Source organism: Peromyscus californicus, unplaced genomic scaffold (genome assembly GCF_007827085.1).
Source record: "Peromyscus californicus insignis strain IS unplaced genomic scaffold, ASM782708v3 Scaffold_16__1_contigs__length_79575227, whole genome shotgun sequence".
NCBI lineage: Eukaryota > Metazoa > Chordata > Mammalia > Rodentia > Cricetidae > Peromyscus > Peromyscus californicus.
In genome coordinates, this window is record NW_026294458.1 from 1,878,828 (window position 1) to 1,904,251 (window position 25,424).

A 25,424-nucleotide genomic window follows, 5' to 3' on the forward strand; every position below is an offset into this window, starting at 1 on the left:
TCTGAAACCTCTTGATCCAGACCCCAATTCAAATCACCCTCAGCATCACTGTCTTCTATGCTTCTACTAGGAAGGTCCACTGAGACCCACTTAAGCATTCAATTGCTTTTCTAATCCAAAGTCACAAAATTCACATTCGTCCAAACAAAAGCATGGTCAGGCTTATCACAACAATACCTCAGTCCCCGGCACCAACTTCTGTCTTAGTTAGGGTTTTACTGCTCTGAAGAGACCATGGCAACTCTTATAAAGGAAAAACATTTAATTGAAGCTTGTTTATGGATTCAAAGGTTTAGTCCATCATTGTCAAGGCAGGAAGCATGGTGGCATGCAGGTAGACATGGTGCTGGAGAAGGAGCTAAGGGTTCTATATCTGGATCCACAGGCAGCAAGAAGAGACTATGTGCCATTGGGCCTGGCTTGAGCATCTGAGACTTTGAATCCTGCCCCCAGTAACACACTTCCTTCAACAACAGCACACCTATTCCACCAAGACCACACCTTCTAATAGTACCACTCCCTGTGAGTCTATGGGGCCATTTTCATTCAAACTACCACAGTATGGGATATAAAAGGTCTAAGAAACAAAATGGCACACCATCTCTACTTTCACGTGATCAGTCCAGTTGGAGAAGCAGGGAAGTGAAAGAGAAGATCACTGAGTACAAACACCAGAAGCTAAAATCTAAGCTGACAACTGGAACAGGCCCCTGAAGAGTGCAGCCCAGGAGCTGGCTCAGGGGCTAGGGCAGTGAGCTAGGTGTGCGGGATGACAGCACAGGGTCAAGGCAAAGCACGCAGTGTGGTCACGCGGCTGGCAGTGCACAGTGGAGATGAAGATGGCTCCCCCATGTACTGGTGCACTTCAGACCATCCTTGTCGAATTAGAAATAATTTGATATTAAAAGAAAAAGAAAGAAGTGACTGCATTTCCAAAACCAAGAAGGATTTCACCCCTCCTGCCCCTTTTCCTCTCTTCTTCCACATCTTTATCTTACAATTTTTGTTTGTGTACTAGTGATAAAACCTAGCATGTGGCAAGCATTTCACTTCACCCCTGCCCTCATTCGCATTTTTTAAACAAAATGTCATTCTCCATTAGAACAAGCATCAGGAAACAGTATCTATAGACAGTGAAGCAGAATTATATGAGAACTAGAAGACTTGGTTTATTAAAATATGTTTTAATATTTTATGCAAACTTAAATGACTTTTAAAAAACAAGAATAGGTCGATTTTTGGGGGGGTGGGGTGGGGGGACAGGGTTTCTCTGTGTAGCTTTGGAGTCTGTCCTGAAACTCACTCTGTAGTCCAGGCTGGCCTCGAACTCACAGAGATCCACCTGTCTCTGCTTCCCAAGTGCTGGGATTAAAGGCATGCGTCACCACCACCCGGTGAATAGGTCAATTTTGAAGAGACTGCTTCAACTAATAACACTAATCGAAAGTGTGTCAAAAGGATGAAAAACAGCGTTTTTTCCATTTCTGTTGGTTATTTGAAACCATGTATTTTGTACCATGTATTTTTATCATATTCACTTCTCAAAGACCCACCTTTCCTTCCCTACCCAATCAACTTCATGCTATCCCCTGCATCATCCACTTTGTGCTGCCATGCACTCTTAAACATGTGACTTTTCACTAAAGGTTGGCTAATTCACCAGGGGCTACACCCTTAAAAATGGATTTTTCTCTCCTAGTAGCTACAGCTGCCAATAGCTCCCTAGCTACAGAGACACAGCAGGAAGTCCAGAGGGAGACACTACGCAACATCCCAAACAGCAGCAGATGCTCTGCACGCTGGCTATCTTGCAGTCCAAGTTTTATTCTATAGTATTTTCCCTCTCGGTACTGAGGATTGAACCTAGGGCAAACACTCAGGTATATTCCCAACCTCCTTCCTATAAATGAATCAATACAAAGTAGGCTGCTACTAATCAATACTCTGTTTTAGTCAGGGTATCTGGGGGTGTTCACAGCCCTGACCTTTATGTGAGATTAAGTAATTTCCTTTCAACTAGAGAATATGGCACCAGCTGAAGAAACGTGCTTTATTTGCATTTTACAAACCACTGGAAACCATCTCACATAATTTTAAGCCAGGTTTAGGGAAGGCTGGGAAGCACAGCACTGAACAGTTGGTTACCACAACATTCTTTTACATGAGTGTTGAAAGAAGCCCCTCATCTCTTGCACTCATTGCTAAAAGCTCCATTTACTCTGTCTGGTACATAGGAATTTCTCAGATAGGCCTGGTAAAGGTTCATATTAGCTATTCGACCATCTTTTTAAAAAGAGGCTTTCAAAGGGTAAATGTGAAGAAGGAACCACACCAAGAACAAGTCATATCAGAGAGCCTCTAGGCCTGGAGGCAGCAGAGCAGCACAAGGAAGAACCCGAGAAGGGGCACGGCTGTCACCGAGCAGTGTGAACGCAGCTTTACATGAATTTGCCCCCAAAGTCAGCGACCAGCCTTTGCATGGACATGGACAGCTGGGAAGGCCAGTCTACTCACTGCCATCACTGTACTGAGGGCACTCCATGGCAGAGCCAATCTTTGCTACTTTGCTTTTTCTTATCAGGAGATCTGGCAGTGCCCTGCTCTATGATAATGTGTTTGCACACTGGGCTTGTCCACCCCAGGCCTGCAGGACACCTTCGAGCTGGCCAGGAAACAGGAAACCCTCTAGCAGTGAATGCTACTAGAGAACGTTGAGATGGGAAGAAAATGTCAGAAATAAGGTCTATAGGAAACATATCATCAAGGAAATTAAATTGACAAGTAGATTTTTTTAAAATAACAATAACAATGTATTCAATACTTTCACTCACAAGCAAGGTAAAGAATAGTAGTGGTGTAACTGGGTGTGATCACAGCTTGTTTTCTGGTACCAAGTCTCGCCATATAGCCTCGACTAGCTAATGTGGACCAGGCTGCCTCTCGAGTGCATACCATGAGCACAAACCACTATACTTAGCTAACAACATTCCCACAGGAATCAGGACCGAAGAGCCAACTGAAAGCTAACTTGAGTTGTAATTATATACCAGAAACTCTACGACAACCACTAGTACCTTTTAAAAGGATTTTACTTTATTTTAATTTTTATCAGAGTTTTGATATGTGGCTTATGTTGACATGTAGTACCATGTCCAGGTAAGATTCTAAGTCTTAAAAAAAAAATAGAAATCCTGAAAGGAAATAGAATACACTGAATGCTCAATGCAATGGGAAAACAACAACCTAGAAAAAAGAGTCCTGTGGGGGAGGATCTAGGAGCAATTCATAAGAAAAGCTGTATTAATCAGATATAATAATAATCCTTTTTAATGTGAATGAATGATCATACTATACAAACTAAAAGGCAGATTATCAGCATGGATACAAACAAGAACCAACTATATGCTATCTAAAAGAAACTGCCATTATATGTAAAAACACTGGCAGATTAAACATAAAGGAGAGAACAGGACATGCCGTGATGCTAAACCTAGTAAGAGAATGCCATGCTAATTTTAATTTCAGACAGGGCAAACCTCAGAGTCATGAAAATTACTGGGGCTAAAAATAATTATTAAGTAATAATAATAGGGCCAACTCTTTAACATGTATGCATGCAACAATGCATTAAAAAACATGAAAAGCCAGGTGTATGTCTTTAATCCCAACAACTCGGGAGGCAGACATATAGGTGGTTCTCAAAATCAGAATTGTCTATAAAGTTTCAGATCAGCCAGGGCAATATTAGTAAGACCAAAACAAAATAAAATAAAATAAAAAATACATGAAACAGAGAGATGGAACTTGTATGAGCAATAAATTCACAAGTAAATCCCAAACTAACACTCCTGTTGACTGAGACTGATTATTTGATATTTTCACCCAGCAGCAAGAAAATGCATTCTTATGGTGAGAGAGAAAATTCCCTTCAAAAGACCATATCCTGGGTCATAAAACACACTTAGCCATTTGAGAAACAGAAGTCAGGTCAAGGAGACCACTCAGTGTGCTAAATGGTGTGCAAGCCTGAGGACCTGAGTTCCAACACAGGGACACATGAAGGTGGAGGGAGAACGGACCCCACAGTTGACCTCCACAAGTGTACATCTACATCCACATGCACACAGGCATGCACATGTGATGATGATGATGAAAAATAAAAATGGAAGTGTAGAGCTGAGTAGGTGGTTTGCAAATAGAGGGCTGAGCTAGGAGGATTTTAAGTTTAAGGTTAGCTTGGGTTACAGAGTGAGTCACAAAATAGTTTAGGTTACAGTAGGAAATCTTATTAAAAAAAAAAAACTAATGGCTGGAGAGATGGGTCAATGATTAGGAGCACTTGCTGGCCTTGCAAAGGACCTGGGTTTGGTCCCCAGCAACCATATCAGGTGGCTCACACCTGCCTATAACTGCAGTTCCAAGACATCCAATACCCTCCGGACTTTCACAGGCTCCAGGCATGCATGTGGGACACATATAACTGTGTAGGCACTCACAGAAACATACTAAAGAGAATGTCTGACAAACAACACAGAACAAACTAGGCACAGAGGTGCATGCCTGCAACTGCCACCCACATTCAGGACATGGAGGCCAGAGGACAGGAGTTCAAGGGCTATAGCAGATCCTGTCTTAAATCGTCAATAATAGTAAATAGTCTAGAACAGGCAAATTTATAGAAGCAGAAAGTAGACTGACAATTTCTTAAGGGTGTGGGAGGCAGCATGTAACAGGGTTTGGTTTGCTTGAATTGCTCCAGGGTTATAATGAAGCTTATACAATTTTGTGAGCATATTAAAATACTTTGAATAAGTAAACTAACTATAAAGATGTAAAGGTTTTTATAAAGTCCATGAGGTCTGGAGATGTAGCTCAGTGGTACAGTACGTGACTAATATGAGCAAGACCCTGGGTTCCATCTCTGGAACTTCACAAAACCAAAAACCATAAAACACAGACTGGGTCTCTGAAATTCTCTTTTACAGAAAATGGAAATGATATCCAAGAATGTATTGAGACATCCTATGTGTGTGCTGATGGAGGAGCAGCTTGTTCATGAAGGCCTACCTATGGCTGTGTGAACCTCTAGCTCCCCAGACAGACATCCTGCCTAGAACATTTCATTTCTGCCAAGGCGATATGCGTGTGTGTGTGTGTGTGTGTGTGTGTGTGTGTGTGTGTGTGTGTGTGTGTGTGTGTCACAGCAGCACAACAGTACAGGAGATATATAGTAAGAGATTGTTGTGAGATGATTTTCTCGTATGTACACTGTGAAGATTTGTCACTCCAATTGGTTTAATAAAACGCTGATTGGCCAGTAGCCAGGCAGGAAGTATAGATCAGACTATGAGAATTCTGGGAAGAGGAAGGGCAGAGTGGCCAGCCAGACGCAGAGGAAGCAAGATGAGAATGTCCTTTTGAGAAAAGATACTAAGACACGTGGTAAACATAGATAAGAATTAAGTGTAAAATTTAGCTAGTAATAAGTCTGAGCCACTGGTTGAGCATTTATAGGTAATATTAAGCTTCTGAGTCAATTATTTGGGAAGCAGTTGCTAGGTATTTGGGAACAGGCAGGAGGGAGAGAAACTTCTGCCAACAGGAGACTGTTACCTTCCCCTGAGTTCAGTTTTACCTAACTCCAATGTATACGCATTACTATTATTATGAAATATTTTTAATAAAATTAAAAAAGAAAGCACTGATACTATTTTCATCTCTGGATTTATATATCCAACCAGTTGCTGAAATATTTCTTCCTCATGCTTCAAAAATACTCAAGCCAACTATTTTATAAGCTTACTAAAAATACAATTGAATGCTCTAGAGAGATGGCTCAATGGTTGAGACTGTGTACTGCTCTTGGAGAGGTCCTGAGTTCAGTTCTCAGCACCCATGCTAGGCAGCTCACAACTGTCTTTAAGTCAAGCTCCAGTGGGAGCTGACACCTCTGGCTGCTGAGGGAATCTGTGCTCATGTACCCATAACTTTCAGACACATACAAATACACATAATTTAAAATAAAATAAACATTAAAAATATAACTACCCCCAAACAAAACAACAAGGGAACAATGGGAACAGAAGTGGGGTAAAGAGAAGGTAGTAAGTGGTGAATATGATCAAAATACTTTATATATATGTATGAAAACGTCATAATGAAATCCATTATTATGCATAATTAATATATGCTAAATAACAATAATAAGCACAAACAAGAAAATATCCAAAGTCTCAAGCAAGACACAGTTATGCCTTCAAGGTTTCATATTCTATGCCTGTTTGGGCAGATCTGCCACGTGCCTTGTGGCCTGAGGTGGAAGCTTGCAGGTGGCTTCACCTATTCTCTCTGTATGCATGCTCTCTCTTGATCTGATTTATTACCCAACCCATCAGTATTCCTCCTAATGAAACCCACTCCTGTGTTCATCTTTTATTTACTTCTCGGTCACTGCATTATTGCCTCTCTGGGCCCCCTGCCTACAGGATGGAATCCAGACCATATCCCCTCTAGTCTTCAAAGCTGGTTTCTTCAACCACTCCCTATGTTAACATTACAGGGTGTTCTCTGTGTACACATAGTTATGTTTGTGACTTCATCAATACTGAAGCTGTTCACTTCTGTGCACGACAAACTATATTCTTGACAGCTAGCTGTCCCTTCAGCTTCCTCTTGGTACCTCCCTCCATCTTTCAGCCTACCCACCCTTCTCCACTGGCTTGTCACCTCTCTCTAGTTGGCTATCTTTTAAGTCCTGCTCCTTATCCCAGTCATTAATGTATCTTTCAGATCTTGATTTAAGAATTCTGGTACCTAAAAAAAGAAATCATTTATTTTGCATTTGCAGACTCACGCACATATACACGCATGCTTGTGCTTGCACACATGCACAGTACAGAGAACAACTTGTGGGACTTGGCTCTCTTTTTATACTGTGTCAATGATGGGGACTCAGGTCACTGATTTGGGGGGAAACACCTTCATTTGCTGAGCCATCTCATAGGCTCAAGGGTCCAGTCTTTAGGGAGCCTTCCTAGATATTACTCAGTAAGGTGAGAGCCCCATTTGAGACACTGAGTCTTGTTTGTGTACTTACCTGATTTGTATCTTCCTCTATAGACTCCTAGTCTACAATTACAGACCCTCTTCTTATTTTGTTCCTATACATCTAATGTTTGGAACATAGACACCCAATAAAAATTGACCGAGCAGTAGATTTAAAATAATACACCATGTAAGACAGTGGAATTCTGCTTCCAATCAGAGGGCCACCCACCTTGCACACTGCAAATGGAGTTGACAGGCGTGAGGGAGCCCAGTTCATCCAGTATCACTGGGCCAGGCAGGTCACAGGAACTAGCACCAGAAGGCACATACAAGAGGGATTTCTGGGGTAGGAGGACTGTCCGCTCAACACAAACAATCTGACCTGCCATGGAGATACTTCAGATTATTCAAGCAATTAAGGAAAGCATGCACATTCCAGGCAGTCTCCTTTACCAGCCATTGCAAATTTTGTAGGAAGAAAGGCACAGATATGGGCTTATCCGTTCCTTATGTCTGGCATGGCCAGCATGTAAATGTCACATGGAAGTACATCTTAAAGCCCCCAGTGAACAATGGTGGAAAAGAACACAGATACTACATTCAAATACAATTGAAAAGGGTGAATTTTATGATATTCATTATACCTAAATAAAATGGAAAAAAAAAGTTTAAGTGTTTGATCTCAAGAAAGATATGGACTGACCTAAAGCCTACTTTATTGTTATTATTACTTTGAAAAAGGGTCTCACTGTGTAACCTTGGCTGGCTTCTAACTTATGATACTCCTGCTTCAGCATCCCATGTTTTGGAGTTACAGGCCTTTGTTACAGGGCCAGATATACACCATGTTCTCTAGCTTTTGTTTTATTTTAAAAAGGGACATTTAGGCCATGAGTGGAGGTGGTTTCCATGTAAGCACAGGTGCTGTTAACAGAGTCAAGGAGCAGCCAATAGTGCCTTCCAGTGTCTACTACAGCTTGGGGTGCTGGCTCCTGTCAAGTGGTCTTGGTCAATGAGAGCCCATGGCAGGTAAGATGGCCTCTCTACCCCCACCAGACTAGGCTCATACTGGGCTCTGTGAAGGTCGAGCAGTATTGAGCAGGATGGGGCAACAATGCAAGAACTGAGCAGTCAGTCTAATTAAAGCAATCAAGAGGAACCAGCGTACCCTTGTCTCGGAGGGCATCCCTGAAGAGTATGTTATGAGGCACAGCCATGGTGAGTCCTTCTAAAACTTCTGGGCCCAGCACACATGAGGGAGTTACATAGATCGGCAGGGTTTTGGGAAGGTAATGGTCCCTTTCATCCTGTATTTGTAGGGTGATATCAGTCACCAGCAGCCAGATTTCCTTTTGTGCCAAAAGATTCTTTAGCTACAATTTGAAAACAACAACAGCAACAAACTATTAACTATGCATATCCAAAAATTTAAAAGCAATATTAGTAATTATTTATACTCATAATTTAACATACGATTTCACAAACACTTTAAAACATATAATAAAATTTACAAACCATGGTTACTAGTACTCACTGATGCAGTTATACCCTCTCCATGGCTGTTAGGGCTCCTCTAAAGGACACAACACAGCCCTCACTGGCAGTTTTCTATTTGTTCCCTAAAGTACTCAGGGAAAACTCACTGTCATTCCCTCCCAGGCCTATGTCTGTGTGGACCGAGAGTCGTTCTCTGTTTTGTGGACCCATGGTCTCTATGGATACCTATCTGTGTCCTGAGGGTTAGGAACAGACCTCATGTGACCTGGCAGAGGACTTACAAAGCAGGTGTCACAAATCTGCTGCACGTGCAGCAGGTTTCATTTTTATTAGTTGTGTCTTTCTTTTCCCCTTTCTTGATAATTTTTATGTATATATATATATATATATTGTCATTTGCAGGAGTTGTGATACTTTTGGAAGTTCTAGTAAACTGGCATTCTGCCTTTACCAGTGGGTCAGAACTTACATCAGTAGATACAAGTACAAGTCACGAAGAAAGTGTAGGCCTAGGACCTAAGTTCCTGGCTGCTTTAAGAGTTCAGTTGCTATGGCTGGAGCAGATGGCATGCTTAGGAGATGTGGGCTGGGGTAAAGAGGGAAGCTTATATCATTAGGGGGTTGATTACATAAAATAAATCAGAGTAAGTATTACAGAGGGAAATATAAATATAGCCAGCTTTCTCCTTGTCAGTGAGGAAAGGTTTTATTTATTTATTGGGACTGAATTCCCTGTGGAGCCCAGGGTCCTCATAAACCTCTGATCTCCCTGCTCCCATCTCCGAGCCGCCACATTCTGCTGGAGGGGAAGCTACACAAGGGAAGTCTGGAGAAAATTCTGTTGTAATAGTCTATGGTAGGAGGAACGGGTGTGCAACATGACTTTGGGCACACATATCAGGTGTGCACAGGGATACATCCACATCTGTCTCCTCGCTCTAGTCACAGAGAAGGTCTAAACATAATTACATTCCACCTGAAGCAAGACCATCCAGACCAGACATTGTCTTTTAATTTTAACATGGTTAAGACACTGTTTTTTAATTTCCCTTTACACTTCGCCAGCACTCCTTGAAGAAAGGGCTGATTCTAAGGTCTAAAGCCCGAAGAGCAGGGTTCAAAAGATGGTTTAGTGGATACAGGAGCCTTCGGCTAAGCTAGACAATCTTCCACGTGGTAGAAGCAGAGCTGAATCTTGTAAGCTGCCTCCACATGTACCTGCACAGCACACAGACACACACACAGACATAAACACACACACACACACACACACACACACACACACACACACACACACACACACACACACACACATGCATGCACACGTGCACACATACTAAAGGAGAAATCAATGAAAACAAACCACCAAAGGTCAGCTTGAAACATCTTACTGTGTCAGAAAGGAAAGATTCAAAGAATGATGGATCAGCTACTTTTCTGTTGTTGTTATAAATACCACAAACAAAAGCAACTTGGAAGAGAAAGAGTTTATATTAGCTAATAGTTCCAAAGGGACACAGTGCATAATGATGGGAAAACATGATAACAGGAGTATGGGGCTGGCTGGGCAGTCAGGAAGCAGAGAGACCACATTTCAGCTGCAAACAGGAAGTAGGGAGAGAAAGGGGGAGAAAGGAATAGCCCATTCCAAGTGACATACTTCCTCCAGAAAAACTATTATTTCCTAAAGGTTTCATGAACTTCCCAAACAGCACCACCAACTGGAGACCAAGTATTCAAATATAGGAGTCTTTGGAAGATATCTCTCATTTAAAACATCACATATGTTGACTATGTTGAAATGACCAAGGAGATAGCTTAATTTTGGAAAAACATGAACACCAAATGAACAATAATAACAGATTATATAAAACCTATTGAATAAAAAATGAGAGGACTACACAGTGCAGCTTCCTTCAGATTGTCATCTATGATTTAGAGGTAATGCAGCTGTAATAGGGTCACCTAGGATCTTGACATGCCTGTGTTGGCTCACCTTTTAATTCCTAAGGCCCCTGAGCAGGGTTCCAGGCTCATAGGGCCAATATGCTCATCAGAGATGGCTCAGAAGAGCAGAGGCTCCCAGCTGGCCAAAACCCACATAGCACTGTCAGCCTTGGACATGGAGGGAAACTCTCTTTATATTTTCCCCTTCCTTCCTTCCTTCCTTCCTTCCTTCCTTCCTTCCTTCCTTCCTTCCTTCCTTCCTTCCTTCCTTCCTTCCTTCCTTTCTCTCCCTCTCCCCCCCCTCCCCTTCGCTCCCTCCCTCCCTCCCTTCCTTCCTCCTCCCCCCCTCCCGCCTGCCTACTTACCTACATTGTCAAGCTGTTGAAAACAAAGATGTTGTTGTTGTGCTGTAGTGAACCAATGTTCAGTCATAAATGAAAAACCAAAACCCAAACCGATATCTGTATTACTCTCTCAAAGGGTAAAGGACTTTCATTGAAGAGAAGGCAGAGAGAAAGTAAGAGCCATAGGAAGGAACAGAGAATCACAGCCTTTCCATTGGAATTGTGACTCCTTTCTGGACAGTGGAAGGAGGTTCACAAGACTCAGGAAACTGATGAAATATAAAGATTCACAAAGCCCTCCCCAGTGTTATGTATTCAGTAAACAATGACTGTGGGAGAGGCACTCAGAAGCCCTCCACATATACTTCTAGAAATGACCTCAACCTCAATAAACCTATTGGTTTACCTGGCCAAATAAAAGTTAAATAAATAATAATAAAAAATAATTCATTAATCCATTTTGACATAGTAGGTCAATGACTAAGTGAACTAACTAACTGAGACAAATGAAAAGACAATTGTAGCAAAATCACACCTAATAAATGCAGAAGAAATGTTAAGTTAGAAATTATCATTTGGTCACTATCAAAATATAATTATTAATTCAGACAAGAATCATAACAGATGTTAAAATGAGTGAATGAAAGTTTGATAAAAGCCAGGATATTTATACAGCTCAAAGTATCTTTCAAAATATCAGTAAGAATTAATAAGTATGAAATATTTGTTTGTCAACTTCAAAATTAAAAAATCCTGGAAAGCCATGGGACCAACTGAAAAGCCATCACTGCTCTGGAAGGAACCGGCTGTGAGTCTCCTGATGAAAACATACCATTACCCACATGGCATTTCTGTCAAAAATGCATGTTAGATACCAGGCAAACCTAAACTGAGGGACATTTTACTAAGTAACTGGTCCATGGTCTTAAAATAAAGCCAAAGTCATAAAACATAAGCAGCTGAAAGAGTAAACCCACTGAACAGTGTGTGCCAAGTCCTGGAGCTAGGAAGGTTACTTCTGAAATTACTGGAAAACTAACATTTGAAAAACTGATAAATATTCCAAAAGGGGTAAAAACTGGAAATGCTCTTCACCAATACTTGAGATTTGACTATGGTCTGTCTTTCAAATGACTGAGAGACCAACATCTTCTAATTTTCTTTTCTTTGTTTAATTTTACATTTTATTATTACTATTGTTCTTGTTGGGTGCTCACAAGCATGCAGATGCCAGATGATATCCTTTAAGAGTTGTTTCTCTCCTTCCATGCTCCTTCATGTGGGGTCCAGGGAATGAGCTCAGGTCATCAGGCCTGCCTGCTGAGCCATTTTTCCTTGCCCCCTACCTTCTTTTAAATTAACTACCAAATTATTTCTACTACTAAGGTATAAAAAAGTCAGTAATAAGAGCATCTTTTATAAAAAGACACCAATATTCAATAGCTAAATTTTGTTTAAAATAAATCTTTTCTTGTGCATAATTGCTTAACTTTGGGAGCAAACAAGATCTTTTGGCAGATGTATTACTTTTCTCGTCACTATGACAGAATACTTGAGGAAGGATGCTTCAGGAGGAAGAAAGGACTTATTGGCTTGCAGTTCTAGAACAGTCAGGCATTGTGGCAAGGCAGTGTGTGAGGCAGCAGGTCTTACTGCACCAGCTGTCAGGAAGTTGAAAAACAAATACTAGTGCTCAGCACACTCATGCTTATTCAGTCTCTGTATGGAGGTCTCAAAGGGTCACTGCATGAAAGCACTAGGGTGCTGGAGATTCTAGGACCACAGGACGTCCTGAGGAGGGCTCCAGGAATGGGGTGGAGCTGGGCCAAGAGAGAGTTTGTGTGTTGCGGGTACACAGCTGGAAGGGTAGGACTGGTCAAGCCATTTGGATCCCAGAAGATGCCGTCAGCAGCTCCACATGCCAGAGACAGAGCTTCAGGATTTGGTGTTTTTCCTGCTGGGCCTCAGTCTTGTTTCGGTATGACCTTTCCTTGTCATGCCACATTCCCCTCTTTTGGGATGTTTCATTGTATGTTAGAAGTGTAACTCACTTTTATGTTACAAGGGCTCATGGTTAAGAGACTAAGTATTAGAAGAGTTGCTTCACTTACACTTTTGCACAGTGTTAAAACTATTAAAGACTTTTGAGATCAAATCAAATGCATTCTGCTTTATGGGAGCCATGAGCCTATGAAGGCTCCTGTACCCTTTATACCCACAACACAAGAACTGCAAAGACAATGCTGTTAAGTTGTGATCAAGACTGAATGTACCCCTGCCCCTGGAGCACAGCTGTAGTGGCCTTTGTCCATTTTGTAGGCTGACTCTGGAGAGATCCAACCCAAGGAATGGTAGTACTCATATTTAACCTCTTTCCATCTCATTAACCCAATCTAGAAACTCCCTCCAACATGTCCAAAGGTTTGTCTCCTAGGTGATTCTAGATTCTGTCAAGTTGGCAACTAATGCTGTCCATCACAGTAGGTAAATGGACAAATGAGCTTTGATACATCTAGATAATAAAACACTTATTACTGAGTGTTATAGGAAATGAGCTCTCAAGTCACTGATGAGACATGGATGTCTAAATGCTTAGTATGGAAAGAAAAAAGCCAATCAAAAAAATGTGTGTACTCCATAATTAGAACATGCTGGTACTCTGGGTTTCAATGTTTGCTAAAGGGTCTGAAGGAGGAAGGAATGAATAGGGAGAGCACAGAAGACTTCTATGGTAGTGCAATGATTCTGTCCCAAATTACAATTGAGAATAAGGGTCATTAACTAGGAACTCTAGGTGATTGTGTCAACTGTTAACAAATGTACCATGCCGTGAACATGTTGATAACACCTATGAGGCAGAACATACATGGGAGATTTTTACCTTGTCCTTCATTTTGATGTAGACCCAAAACTGTTCTAAAACATAAAATCCATTAAAGAACTCTTGTTTTTTGTCTGTTTGTTTTATTTTTTTGAGACAAGGTTTCTCTGTGTAGCCCTGGCTATCTTGGAACTCACTCTGTAGACCAGGCCAGCCTTGAACTCACATAGATCTGCCTGCTTCTGCCTCCCAGATTGCTGGGATTAAAGGGCTGTGCCACTCCCACATGGCCTAAAGAATTCTTATAGCTACATACAACCCAGAAAAATTATTTGAACATAGACGATAGTTATGGATCCCCAACTTGTTCCTAAGCACAGGGAGATCAGACAGACACACCACTGAAAGCCAGGCTGATTGACCTTGCATATGTGGATCTATTTATTGCTTATAAGGCTGTCAGCATATCTACCCAGTCTCATGAGGTAGCACCCTGGTCTAGTGGAGAGGAGGACTCCGCCTGCTGAGTGTATGACCCTGTCTTCCTCACTCTCAGTCTTTGCATTTCAGCATCTCCCTGTACCACTAATCTGCATAGTTCTGTGCCTAGAACGTACTCCGTAATAATAGGAAGTCTCAGAAGTTCATGTTGTCATCATATACCAGGTGCTCTGCAGACTCACTGAAAACCACAGAACCAGACTTCAGTTTGCTTTAGACTTAGAGAAAGAGCTTTTCTTTTCTTTCTTTCTTTTTTTAAATTCCTGTTAATTTGTTTATGAATATCAGTATGGCTGCATTTAAATTACTGAGTAAAACTGGCCAATTGCTACAGAAACTATATGATCCAAGAATCATAAAATACTGACTCTCTAGCCTTTTACAAGAACATTCTGCCCTCTATTATAGTTGAGGGAGAAGCTAATAATCTGTTTATGATGACACAATTTATATATTTATATATGTACTACCTACCAGTAGCTCAATTAGAAGTTAAGGAACATGTTATTTTGGTACTTTTATAGCTTTTTCACTGACTATGGATCAGGAAAAAAAATGTCTGCAATAGATTCCTAATAGAAACAACTCTAAAAGAAAACAAAATTATAAACAACAGCAACAACAAAATGCAAAAGAGCTCCACAGAGTTTACACAGAGAAGGATGGCTCCAAACAAGGAGGGTAAATTATGGGTTAACCTAGATTTTAGAGATATTTTTCTATTATGGCATACCACTAATTCCTAAGAGATTGTTCAATAGGCTAGAGAAAGAGAGAGTGAGGGGAGACAGACAGACAGACAGACAGACAGACAGACAGAGACAGAGATATTACCTGTGGTCTTTGATAAATCACTCTGCCATAGAAGCTACAGCGCGTGCCATGCCCATCAGTCTGGAAAGGCAAACAAAGACAGAAACATGACACAAAGCACAGCAACAGCAAAAGCCTTTGAAGGACCTGTTAGAAACACAACCATTACCTGGAGGATTTCTCGTAAGCAGTGGACAACTGGAGGCCGATAGAGCTCAGAAATGGGGTCCCCTTCAATTGCATCGACGTGTCCCAGGCTCGGATGCACAGAGAATATATAACAGAAGGTAGGAGGAGGCAGGCAAGTCTTCATCTGTTTAGAAAGAATACTATTAACATAAGTTCTCTAGTATTCACATGATCAGGCTTGGCTTAATTGTGCAGGCCTGGGATCTCAGCTTTGGGAGACAAAAGGATCACAAGTTCAAGGCCTACCTGGACTACAGGAGGACTTCATGGCCAGCCTGAGCTACTTAGTGAGACCTATATAACTCAGTGGTAGAGTATCTAGCACAAAAGAGGCCCTAGCTCCAATTCCTAAGACTGGAACGAACGCGCGCGCGCGCGTGCGCGCGCGCGCACACACACACACACACACACACACACACACACACACACACACAAATTTGCCTTAGAATGTATGTTCTCATGGGGAGACTAGGTAAGAAATGGGTTACTTTGTCCATGTGTAAGAATATTTCTGTACAGATTTAAGATTTTATTTTAGATTTAGTCTTCATGCCAGGCATGGTAGCATAAGCCTGCAATTTCAACTCTTGGGAGGAAGAAACAGGGATGGGTATCAGGACTTCAAGGTCATCCTAAGATACTCAAGGCCCAGTGTTAAAACAAAACAGAGGAGAAGAAATCTATTCCTCAGAGTATACTGAAAGTACCATTAAGGAATAACTTCTTATATGATCTGCAGACAGGAATTTTGAGAAGGACTTTGCTCTCTGGCACAGACTCACATGTCATACATGTAGCACTCTGCTAAAAAGCCAGCTACAAGAAGGTGGGGAGATGGTTCAGTAGGTCAAGTGCTTGCCACAAAATTCAGTTCCTCAGAAACCTGAAACAAGCTAGTGTAATGGAACATCAGTGCTGGGGATGGAGTCAGAAGGATCCCAAAGGCTCACTGGTCAGGCAATCTGACCAAAATGGTGAGCTCCAGGTTTAAGAGATAACCTCTCTCAACACTTGAGGTGGAGAAGCAACTGAAGACAGGTATTGACAGCAAACTCTGGCATCCACAGATGCCTGTTAGATGGATGCATGTTCTCTCTCTCTCTCTCTCTCTCTCTCTCTCATACACACACACACACACACACACACACACACACACACACACACACACACACGGGGGGGGTGTCAAGGGAGGGAATCGAAGAAGGAAAGGGAGGTGTGTGTGTGTGTGTGTGTGTGTGTGTGTGTGTGTGTGTGTGTACGTGTGTGTGTGTGTATGGGAGAGAGAGAGAGAGAGAGAGAGAGAGAGAGAGAGAGAGAGAGAGAGAGAGAGAGAGAGAGAATGTGCTTTGGGAACTGTAGACTAAAGTAGCCACCCGATGAACAAGCTCAAGAGTCAGTAGAAGAAAGCTCCTTATCCTTTTTGCTGCTTCTGAGTCACTATGATGACAATGTGGTGAGGAAAAGGGAAATTTCTGTTGACTATTTATGGATTCTACCTAATGTCTCTTTTCCAATTGCTAACTGAGTGTTGACTTTATAAATGATTGCAAAGGAATGGGAAGGACACGATGTCTGCTTCAGGATGAGGCTAAGAATCTGCCTTGCAGCAGTGAGTGAGTGGCTGAGTTTGATTGAGTTTGCTGGCACACACCTGTAATTTTAATACCTGGAAGCTGAAACTGAAGGACTGCTCTGAGTTAAGGTCAGTACAGGCTCCAGACTGAGGCCTATTTTGCATTTCTCACAAAAACCAAAATACAAACCAAATTCATCAAGAATTTACCAGAGGAGCAGGGAAAAGAACCATCAGAATGTTGGTACTGGAGAGGAGCTGCAGTCTGTCCTAGATAGCATCCACACATCACTCCAGACAAAGGAACTAGCTGCACAGTTCTTGTTGCCCAAGGAAAGACACGGGCCATCTGACTGCAGTAGGACTGCCTCACTCAGCTCCTGACAAGGAGCTCTCCAAGGCTGGGCTTACCTCTTCACTGGGCTCACCACAGGAAGGCTCAGCCAGAGGCATCACTGGGGGCCACATGGTGTCAATTAAACTGAAGAGCCCTGGTGTCCTGGGACAAGAAGAGATACTGTTGGAAGTATTCATCAACAAATACTTGCCAATAAAGTACCAGTCAGTGAGCTGCTCAGTTCTTTACACTGTGATGAACCTGCACAAAATATGTCACCATTTAAACGAATATACAGAAAACACCTGAAGAGCAGGTATGCACACCTCAACTCCAGTGTGTGCAGCCTGAGGTAGGACGGTCAAGAGTTTGAAGACAGTTGACTACCAACGGCAAGAAAAACAAAACCAAAATGGAACAGCAAAAACAGGGCTAGAGAGATGGCTCAGCAGTTAAGAGGACCAGCTGCTTTACCAGATGACCTGAGTTTACTTTCCAGCACCCACATGGTAGCTCATAACTGCCTGTAACTCCAGTTCAGAGGATCCAACACCCTTACACAGATACATACATGCAGGCAATACACCAATGCACATAAAACACAAACAAATATTGAAGAAATCAAAACAGTAAAAACAACAAAACCCTTAAGGATAAGGACATAGATACTTTGCTAAATGAATGGCAAGAAACAAATTAAAATGTCCTTATATACATACCAGAAATTAAAAGATATGAATCTTTGAGTGGTTAATTGAGAAGAGTTTGGAGGCAGTATTTATATTTCCCTTTGGATTGTTTCATAGATGTGTGTATACACATACATAAGATTGTTTTATACAAATGATATATATATAAATTTATAAAACATTTATAGTTAAAATGTGTCTCATATATAATTACTACTACTATTGTGTGTGCATGAAGTCTATGTGGGTGCATGTGCCACAGTGCATACGCATAGGTCAGAGAACAACTTCTGCTGAGTTGGTTCCTTTTTGTCATACTCTTTGTGGCTTGAGGCCACCAAACTTGCATGGCCAGCACTTTTATCTACTGAGTCACTTAGCTGGCCCTTGGTCTGCGAGTTTTGAAAAAAGTTTAGGCTGGTGTTACAAGCTTCATAATCACAGTACTCGGGAGGCAGAGGCAGGAAAAACTCTGCAAGTTTCAGACGAGCCAGGGATACACAGTGAGACCTTATATTACACACATTACGTGTGTGTGTGTGTGTGTGTGTGTGTGTGTGTGTGTGTGTGTGTATGCACAGGCACTCACCCATGTGTGCACATAAAGGTTACATTACAACTTGCAGGAGTTAGTTCTCACTTTTCACTATGCAGGTCCTGGGAGTTGAGCTTACTCAATGGCTCATTGTTTTTGTGTTTTGAGACAGTGGCTCATGTAGCTCAGGCTGGCCTCAAACTCCATAGGTAACTGAGGATAACCTTCAACTTCTCATCCTTCTATCATCACTTCCCAAATGCCGTTACAGGAATGCACCACCATATCCCATTTAGGTGGTGCTGGAGATGGAACCCAAAAGTTTTATGCATGTTGGACAAACATTATATAAATTAATAGTTCAACTATAGTTTTCAAAAACAGACATACAGATGCTTTTCAATTTAAGTGCAATGGGGTTATGTTCAAAAACTCATTGTAATTGGAAAATACTGTGTGTCAAAAATACATCCAGGGGCTTAGAGAGATAGCTCAGGAGTTAGGTTCCCAGTGCCAACATTAGGAGGCTCACAACCATCTATAAGTCCAGCTTTAAGGGATCTGTGGTGGTTTGAAAAAAGATTGGCCCCCATATGCTCATACATTATTAACCAGATTTAAACAATACCTATCCACAAATCCAGCAAAACAAAAGGTACTAGAAGAAAAATTCCAATCTAAGGAAGTCAGATTTATCCACGAAAACACAGGCAACAGATAACCCCAGAGTAACAAATACCAAAGAAGGGATATATACACACTACTACCAAAAGATAACAGGAATTAACAATCACTGGTCAATAATACCCCTTCATATCAATGGACTCAATTCGTATATAAAAAGACATAGACTAACAGAATGGATAAGAAATCAGGATCCACCCTTCTGCTGCATACAAGAAACATACCTCAACTTCAAAGACAGACACTACCTCAGAGTAAAAGGCAGGGAAAAGACTTTCCAATCAAATGGACTTAAGAAGCAAACTGGTGTAGTTATCCTAATATCTAACAAAATAGATTTCAAACTAAAATCAATCAAATAAGATTGGGAAGTATATCACATATTCATCACAAGAAAAATCCACCAAGATGAAGTCTTAATTCTGAACATTTATGCCCCAAATGTTTCTTTTACATATGCCACCACATATGTAAAAGAAACATTACAAAAGCTTAAATTGTATATCAAACTCTACACATTAATAGTGGGAGATTTCAACACTACACTCTCATCAATGGACAAATCTGCCAGACAGAAACTTAACAGAGAAATAAGGGATTTAACAGATGTTATAACTCAAATGGACTTAGTAGATATTTACAGAAAATTCCATCCTAACACAAAAGAATATACCTTCTTCTCAGCAACCCAAGGAACCTTCTCTAAAATCGACCACATACTTGGTCACAAATCAAATCTTAACACATACAAATAAATTGGGATAACCCTCTGTATTTTATTGGACCACCATGGCTTAAATTTAGATAAGAAGTTGAAGGTTATCCTTAGATTTCAACAACAACAAAAATTACAGAAAGCCTACAATCTCATGGAAATAATGCTCAACTGAATCACCAATAGGTCATGGAAGAAATAAAGAAAGAAATTAAAGACTTCCTAGAGATCAATGAAAATGAAGACACCACATACCCAAACTTATGGAACACTATGAAAGCAGTGCTAAGAGGCAAATTCATAGCACTAAATGCCCACATTAAGAAGTTGGAGAAATCTCACACTAGCGACTTAACAGCACACCTAAAAGCTCTAGAACAAAAAGAAACAAAGTCACCCAGAAGGAATAGATGTCAGGAAATAATCAAATTGAAGGATGAAATCAATAATATAGAAACAAAGAGAACAATACAAAGAATCAATGAAACAAAGAGTTGGTTCTTGGAGAAAATCAACAAAATAGACAAGCCCTTATCCAAATTAAACAAAAGGCAGAGAGAGAGAGAGCATCCAAATAAACAAAATCAGAAATGAAAATGGAGATACAACAACAGACAATGAGGAAATACAGAGAATCATCAGGTCATACTTCAAAAACCTGCACACCACAAAATTGGAAAATCTAAAAGAAATGGACAATTTTCTGGATAGGTATCACATACCAAAATTAAATCAAGACCAGATAAACAATTTAAATAAACCTATAACCCCCTAAGGAAATAGAAACAGTCATTAAAAGTCTCCTAACAAAAACAAAAAACAAAAAAGCCCAGGACCAGATGGTGTCAGTGCAGAATTCTGCCAGAATTTTGAACAAGAGCTAATACCAATACTCTTCAAATTGTTCCACAAAATAGAAACAAGGAACATTACCAAACTCTTTCTATGAGACTACAGTTAACCTGATACTCAAACCACACAAAGATGCAATAGAGAAAGAGCATTACAGGCCAATCTCCCTCATGAACATTGATGCAAAAACATTCAATCAAATACTGGCAAACTGAATCTAAGAACACATCAAAGAAATTATCCACCATGATCAAGTAGGCTTCATCCCAGAGATGCAAGGATGGTTCAACATATGAAAATCAGTCAATGTAATACACCATATAAACAAACTGAAAGAAAAAAAACCCACATGATCATCTCATTAGATGCTGAAAAAGCCTTTGACAAAATCTAACACTCCTTCATGATAAAGGTCTTGGAGAGATCAGGCATACAGGGAACATACCTAAACTAATAAAGGCAATTTACAGCAAACCAACAGCCACCATTAAATTAAACGGAGAGAAACTCAAAGCAATTCCACTAAAATCAGGAACAAGACAAAGCTGTCCACTCTTCCCATATCTATTAAAGATATGTGCTTGAAGACCTAGCTAGAGCAATAAGACAACAAAAGAAGATCAAGGGGATACAAATTGGAAAGGAAGAAGTCAAACTTTCACTATTTGCAGACGATATGATAGTATACATAAGTGTCCCCAAAAATTCTATCAGGGAATTCCTACAGCAGATAAACATCTTCAGTAATGTGGCAGGATACAAGATTAACTCAAAAAATCAGTAGCCCTCCTATATAAAAATGATAAATGGGATGAGAAAGAAATCAGAGAAACATCACCCTTTACAATAACCACAAATAATATAAAATACCTTGGGGTAACTTTAACTAAGCAAGTCCAAGACCTGTATGACAAGAACTTTGAAGTTTCTGAAAAAAGAAATCAAAGAAGATATCAGAAAAGGAAAAGATCTCCCATGCTCAGGGAAAGGTAGGATAAACACAGTAAAAATAGCAATCTTACCAAAAGCAATCTACAGATACAATGTAATCTCCATCAAAATCCCAACACAATTCTTCACAGACCTGGAAAGAACAACAGTCAACTTCATTTGGAAAAACAAAAAAACCCAGGATAGCTAAAATAATCCTGTACAATAAAACCACCTCTGGAGGCACCATGATCCCTGACCTCAAGCTCTATTATAGAGCTACAGTAATAAAAACAGCTTGGTACTGGCATAAAAACAAGCATGTGGCAATGGAATTAACTTGAAGACCCTGACATTAACTCATACACCTATGAATACCTGATTTTCGACAAAGAAGCCAAAACTGTACAATGGAAAAAAGAAAGCATCTTCAACAAATGGTGCTGGCATAACTGGATGTCAACCTGTAGAAGACTGCAAATAGATCCATATCTATCTCCATGCACAAAACTCAAGTCTGAGTGGATCGAAGATCTCAATATAAAACCAGCAACACTGAACCATAAAGAAGAGAAAGTAGGAAGCAGTCTTGAACACATTGGCATAGGAAACTACTTCGTAAATATAACACCAGTAGCACAGACACCAAGAGCAATAATTAATAAATGGGACCTCCTGAAACTGAGAAGCTTTTGTAGGGCAAAGGACATGGACAATAAGACAAAATGACTGTCTACAGAATGGGAAAAGATCTTCACCAACCCCACATCTGACAGAGGGCTGATCTCCAAAATATATAAAGAACTAAAAAAACTAGACATCAAAATACCAAACAATCCAATTAAAAAATAGGCTACAGAGCTAAACAGAGAATTCTTAACAGAAGAATCTCAAATGGCTGAAAGACATCTAAGGAATTGCTCAACATCCTTACTCATCAGGGAAATGCAAATCAAAACAACTATGAGATACCATCTTACACCTGTCAGAATGGCTAAGATCAAAAACACTGGCCAGGTGGTGTTGTACGCCTTTAATCCTGGCACTCGGGAGGCAGAGCCAGGCGGATCTCTGTGAGTTCAAGGCCAGCCTGGGTTAGAGAGTGAGTTCCAGGAAAGGCGCAAAGCTACACAGAGAAACCCTGTCTTGAAAAAAACCAAAAAAAAACCAAAAAATAAAACAAAAAAACACTGATAACAGCTTATGTTGGAGAGGATGTGGAGCAAGGGGAACACTCCTCCACTGTTGGTGGGAGTGCAAATTTGTATAGACACTTTGTAAATCAGTATGGTAGTTTCTCAGAAAATTGGAAATCAATCTTCCTGAGGACCCAGCTATACCACTCTTTGGCATATACCCAAAGAATGCTCAATCAAAACACAAGGACACATGCTCAATTATGTTTATAGCAGCATTATTCGTAATAGTCAGAACCTGGAAACAACCTAGATGCCCCTCAACTGAAGAATGAATTAAGAAAATGTGGTACATATACACAATGGAAAACTCCTCAGCAATAAAAAACAATGCCATCATGAAATTTGTAGGCAAATGGATGGAAGTAGAAAATATCATCCTGAGTGAGATAACCCAGAATCACAAGGACAAACATGGTATATACTCACACATAAGTGGATACTAGATGTAAAGCAAAGGATAACCAGATTGCAACCCACAGCTCTAGAGAAGCTAGCTGACAAGGAGGATCCAAAGAGGGACACATGGATCATCCTGGGAAGGGAAACAGATGAGATCTCCATGAGTAAACTGGGGATGAGGAGGGCCAATGGAGGGTAGGGAGTGGGGGATGAGAACATAAGAGAATGGGATGGTTGAGCTGGAACAGGAATGGAGTGGGAGAGAAATGAAAGAGATACCATTATAGAGGGACACATCATGAGGATAGAAAGAAACCAGGTGCTAGGGAAGTTCCCTGGAATCCACAAAGATGACCCTAGCTTAGACTACTAGCAATAGTGGGAAAAATGCCTGAACTGGCTTATCCTAGTAATCAGATTGGTGAATATTCTGTCATCATAGAGCCTTTCTCCAGTAACTGATGGAAGCAGATGCAGAGATCCACAGCCAAACACCAAGCCGAGCTCCTGGAGTCCAGTCGAAGAGAGAGAAGGGTGATTCTATGAGCAAGGGGCATCAAGATCATGATGGGGAAACCTACAGAGACAATCAAACCAAACTAGTGGTCACTCATGAAATTTAGACCAATACCTGTGGAGCCTCAACGGGACTGGACTAGGCCCTCTGCATAAACTAGACAGTTGTTTAACTTGATCTGCTTAAGAGGCCCCCTGACAGTAGGATCAGAATCCATCCCTGGTACATGAGCTGGCTTTTTGGAGTCTACTATCTATGGTGGGACATGTCACACAGCCTTGATGCAGGGGGAGGGGCTTGGATCTGCCTCTACTGAACGTACCAGGCTCTGTTGACTCCCCATTCAAGGTCTTACCTTCTTGTTGGAGGAAATAGGGGGTGAGGTGGGGGAAGGCTGGAGGGCTGAGAGGAGGGAAGAGAGGGATCTATGTTTGGTATGTAAAATGAATAATAAAATTTCTTAGTTAAAAAAAACCCTAAAAATTTTTGTTTTATGTATAAAATAATGAAGAGGAAAATAATAATGGACATTTACCAAGCAACTTGTATTCATATACAATTCTTTTTCTTATGGAACCCAGGGTGTTTTGTTGAACAAATAATCTACCTCTGAGGTATATTTCTAGACCTACATACATCAATATTCATCCTCTGCTCCATCTGTTCCTGGTGCCCAGTCTAAAGCTGAGACTTCTAATGAAGACTCTTAAAGTTTATCTATTTCCTTCCATCAGGTAGAGGAAAATAGTTACAGCTTACTTGAGGTCAAGCACTTGTGCTAGACTTGCCCACCCACCTCAAGCTCAAAGCATTCCACTGTAATCAAGCTGTGCTTCAGGCTGCAATAAAATCTCCAAAGAGGAGGTAGAAGGACTATACGAGTTGGAGGATGAGTATTGTGAAATACTGTCCTCTGAATATAACAAGGCAATCGTACTCAGTTATAGCCACCTGCACAAGACTTGTACAAGATCAAGCCAGCCAGAATTCTGGCAAGATGTGGGAGGTGCTCTCTAGGCCCCACCTCTTACTCAAGAGCTGCTGGAGGGAGACTATTCTTTTTAAGGGTATTCTCATTAGAAGGTTTCTCCTGCTCCAGTGGACAGCTCCAAACCTGTGGACATCCTGGTAATATTAACTAGACATTGTGGGTGATCAGGAAATAAAAGGACATGAGGTTAACAGGGAGAAATGTCGGGGAATACATATGGGGAGAATGTGGGTAGCTACAATCATATTCCTTTTATACATGTATGAAATTCAAGAATAAAGAAAATTCTAGTCAAAAAAGAAGTAGAATTTTCTTGGAGTGATTTGAAAGCAGCTTTCACTCCAGTTTTTCCACTTTTTAGTTGTATAATACAATATAAAAGCTGTATTGTTTTAGAAATGGGGTCTCTTGTAGCTAAGGTTGGCCTTGAACTCACTGATCCTCTTGCTTCCAAATCATGTGTTGGGATCAGGCTCAGCTTTGAAGAGCCACCCATCCCCCCCCCCCCCACCGCCCCCAACACACACACATAAAAGAAAATCCTGTGCTGAGGATCAAACCTACGACTTCTCAAATGCTAGTAAGTGCTTTACCATTGAGCCTCTGACTCTAAAAAAAGATATTTATATATGGGTTGGGTGTGGTGGCACACACCTGCAATCTTAGCGCTCAAGAGGCTGAGATAGGAGGATTGCAAATTAGAAGCATACACACACACACACACACACACACACACACACACACACACACACACACTAAATAAATAATTAAATGAAAATTTTTAAAATGAAGAAAAAATATAAAGATCAAGACTCCCAAAGAAAAATAAACAAGACTTGAGCAA

The 25,424-nt window shown here is 40.8% G+C and overlaps 1 protein-coding gene across 4 annotated transcripts in view; it reads right to left on the reverse strand.

Annotated features, from left to right (window-relative positions):
• Positions 1-25,424, reverse strand: part of Spidr (scaffold protein involved in DNA repair) — a 297,019-nt gene that overhangs the window by 11,325 nt on the left and 260,270 nt on the right. For all 4 annotated transcript variants that reach the window (XM_052739948.1, XM_052739949.1, XM_052739947.1 and 1 more), the window contains 5 exons: positions 17,144-17,231; positions 15,140-15,283; positions 14,992-15,051; positions 8,216-8,420; positions 7,277-7,429 (listed from right to left, as the gene is read on the reverse strand). In XM_052739948.1, the coding sequence (XP_052595908.1) occupies positions 7,277-7,429; positions 8,216-8,420; positions 14,992-15,051; positions 15,140-15,283; positions 17,144-17,231 (650 nt within the window). The remainder of the gene's footprint in view (positions 1-7,276; positions 7,430-8,215; positions 8,421-14,991; positions 15,052-15,139; positions 15,284-17,143; positions 17,232-25,424) is intronic.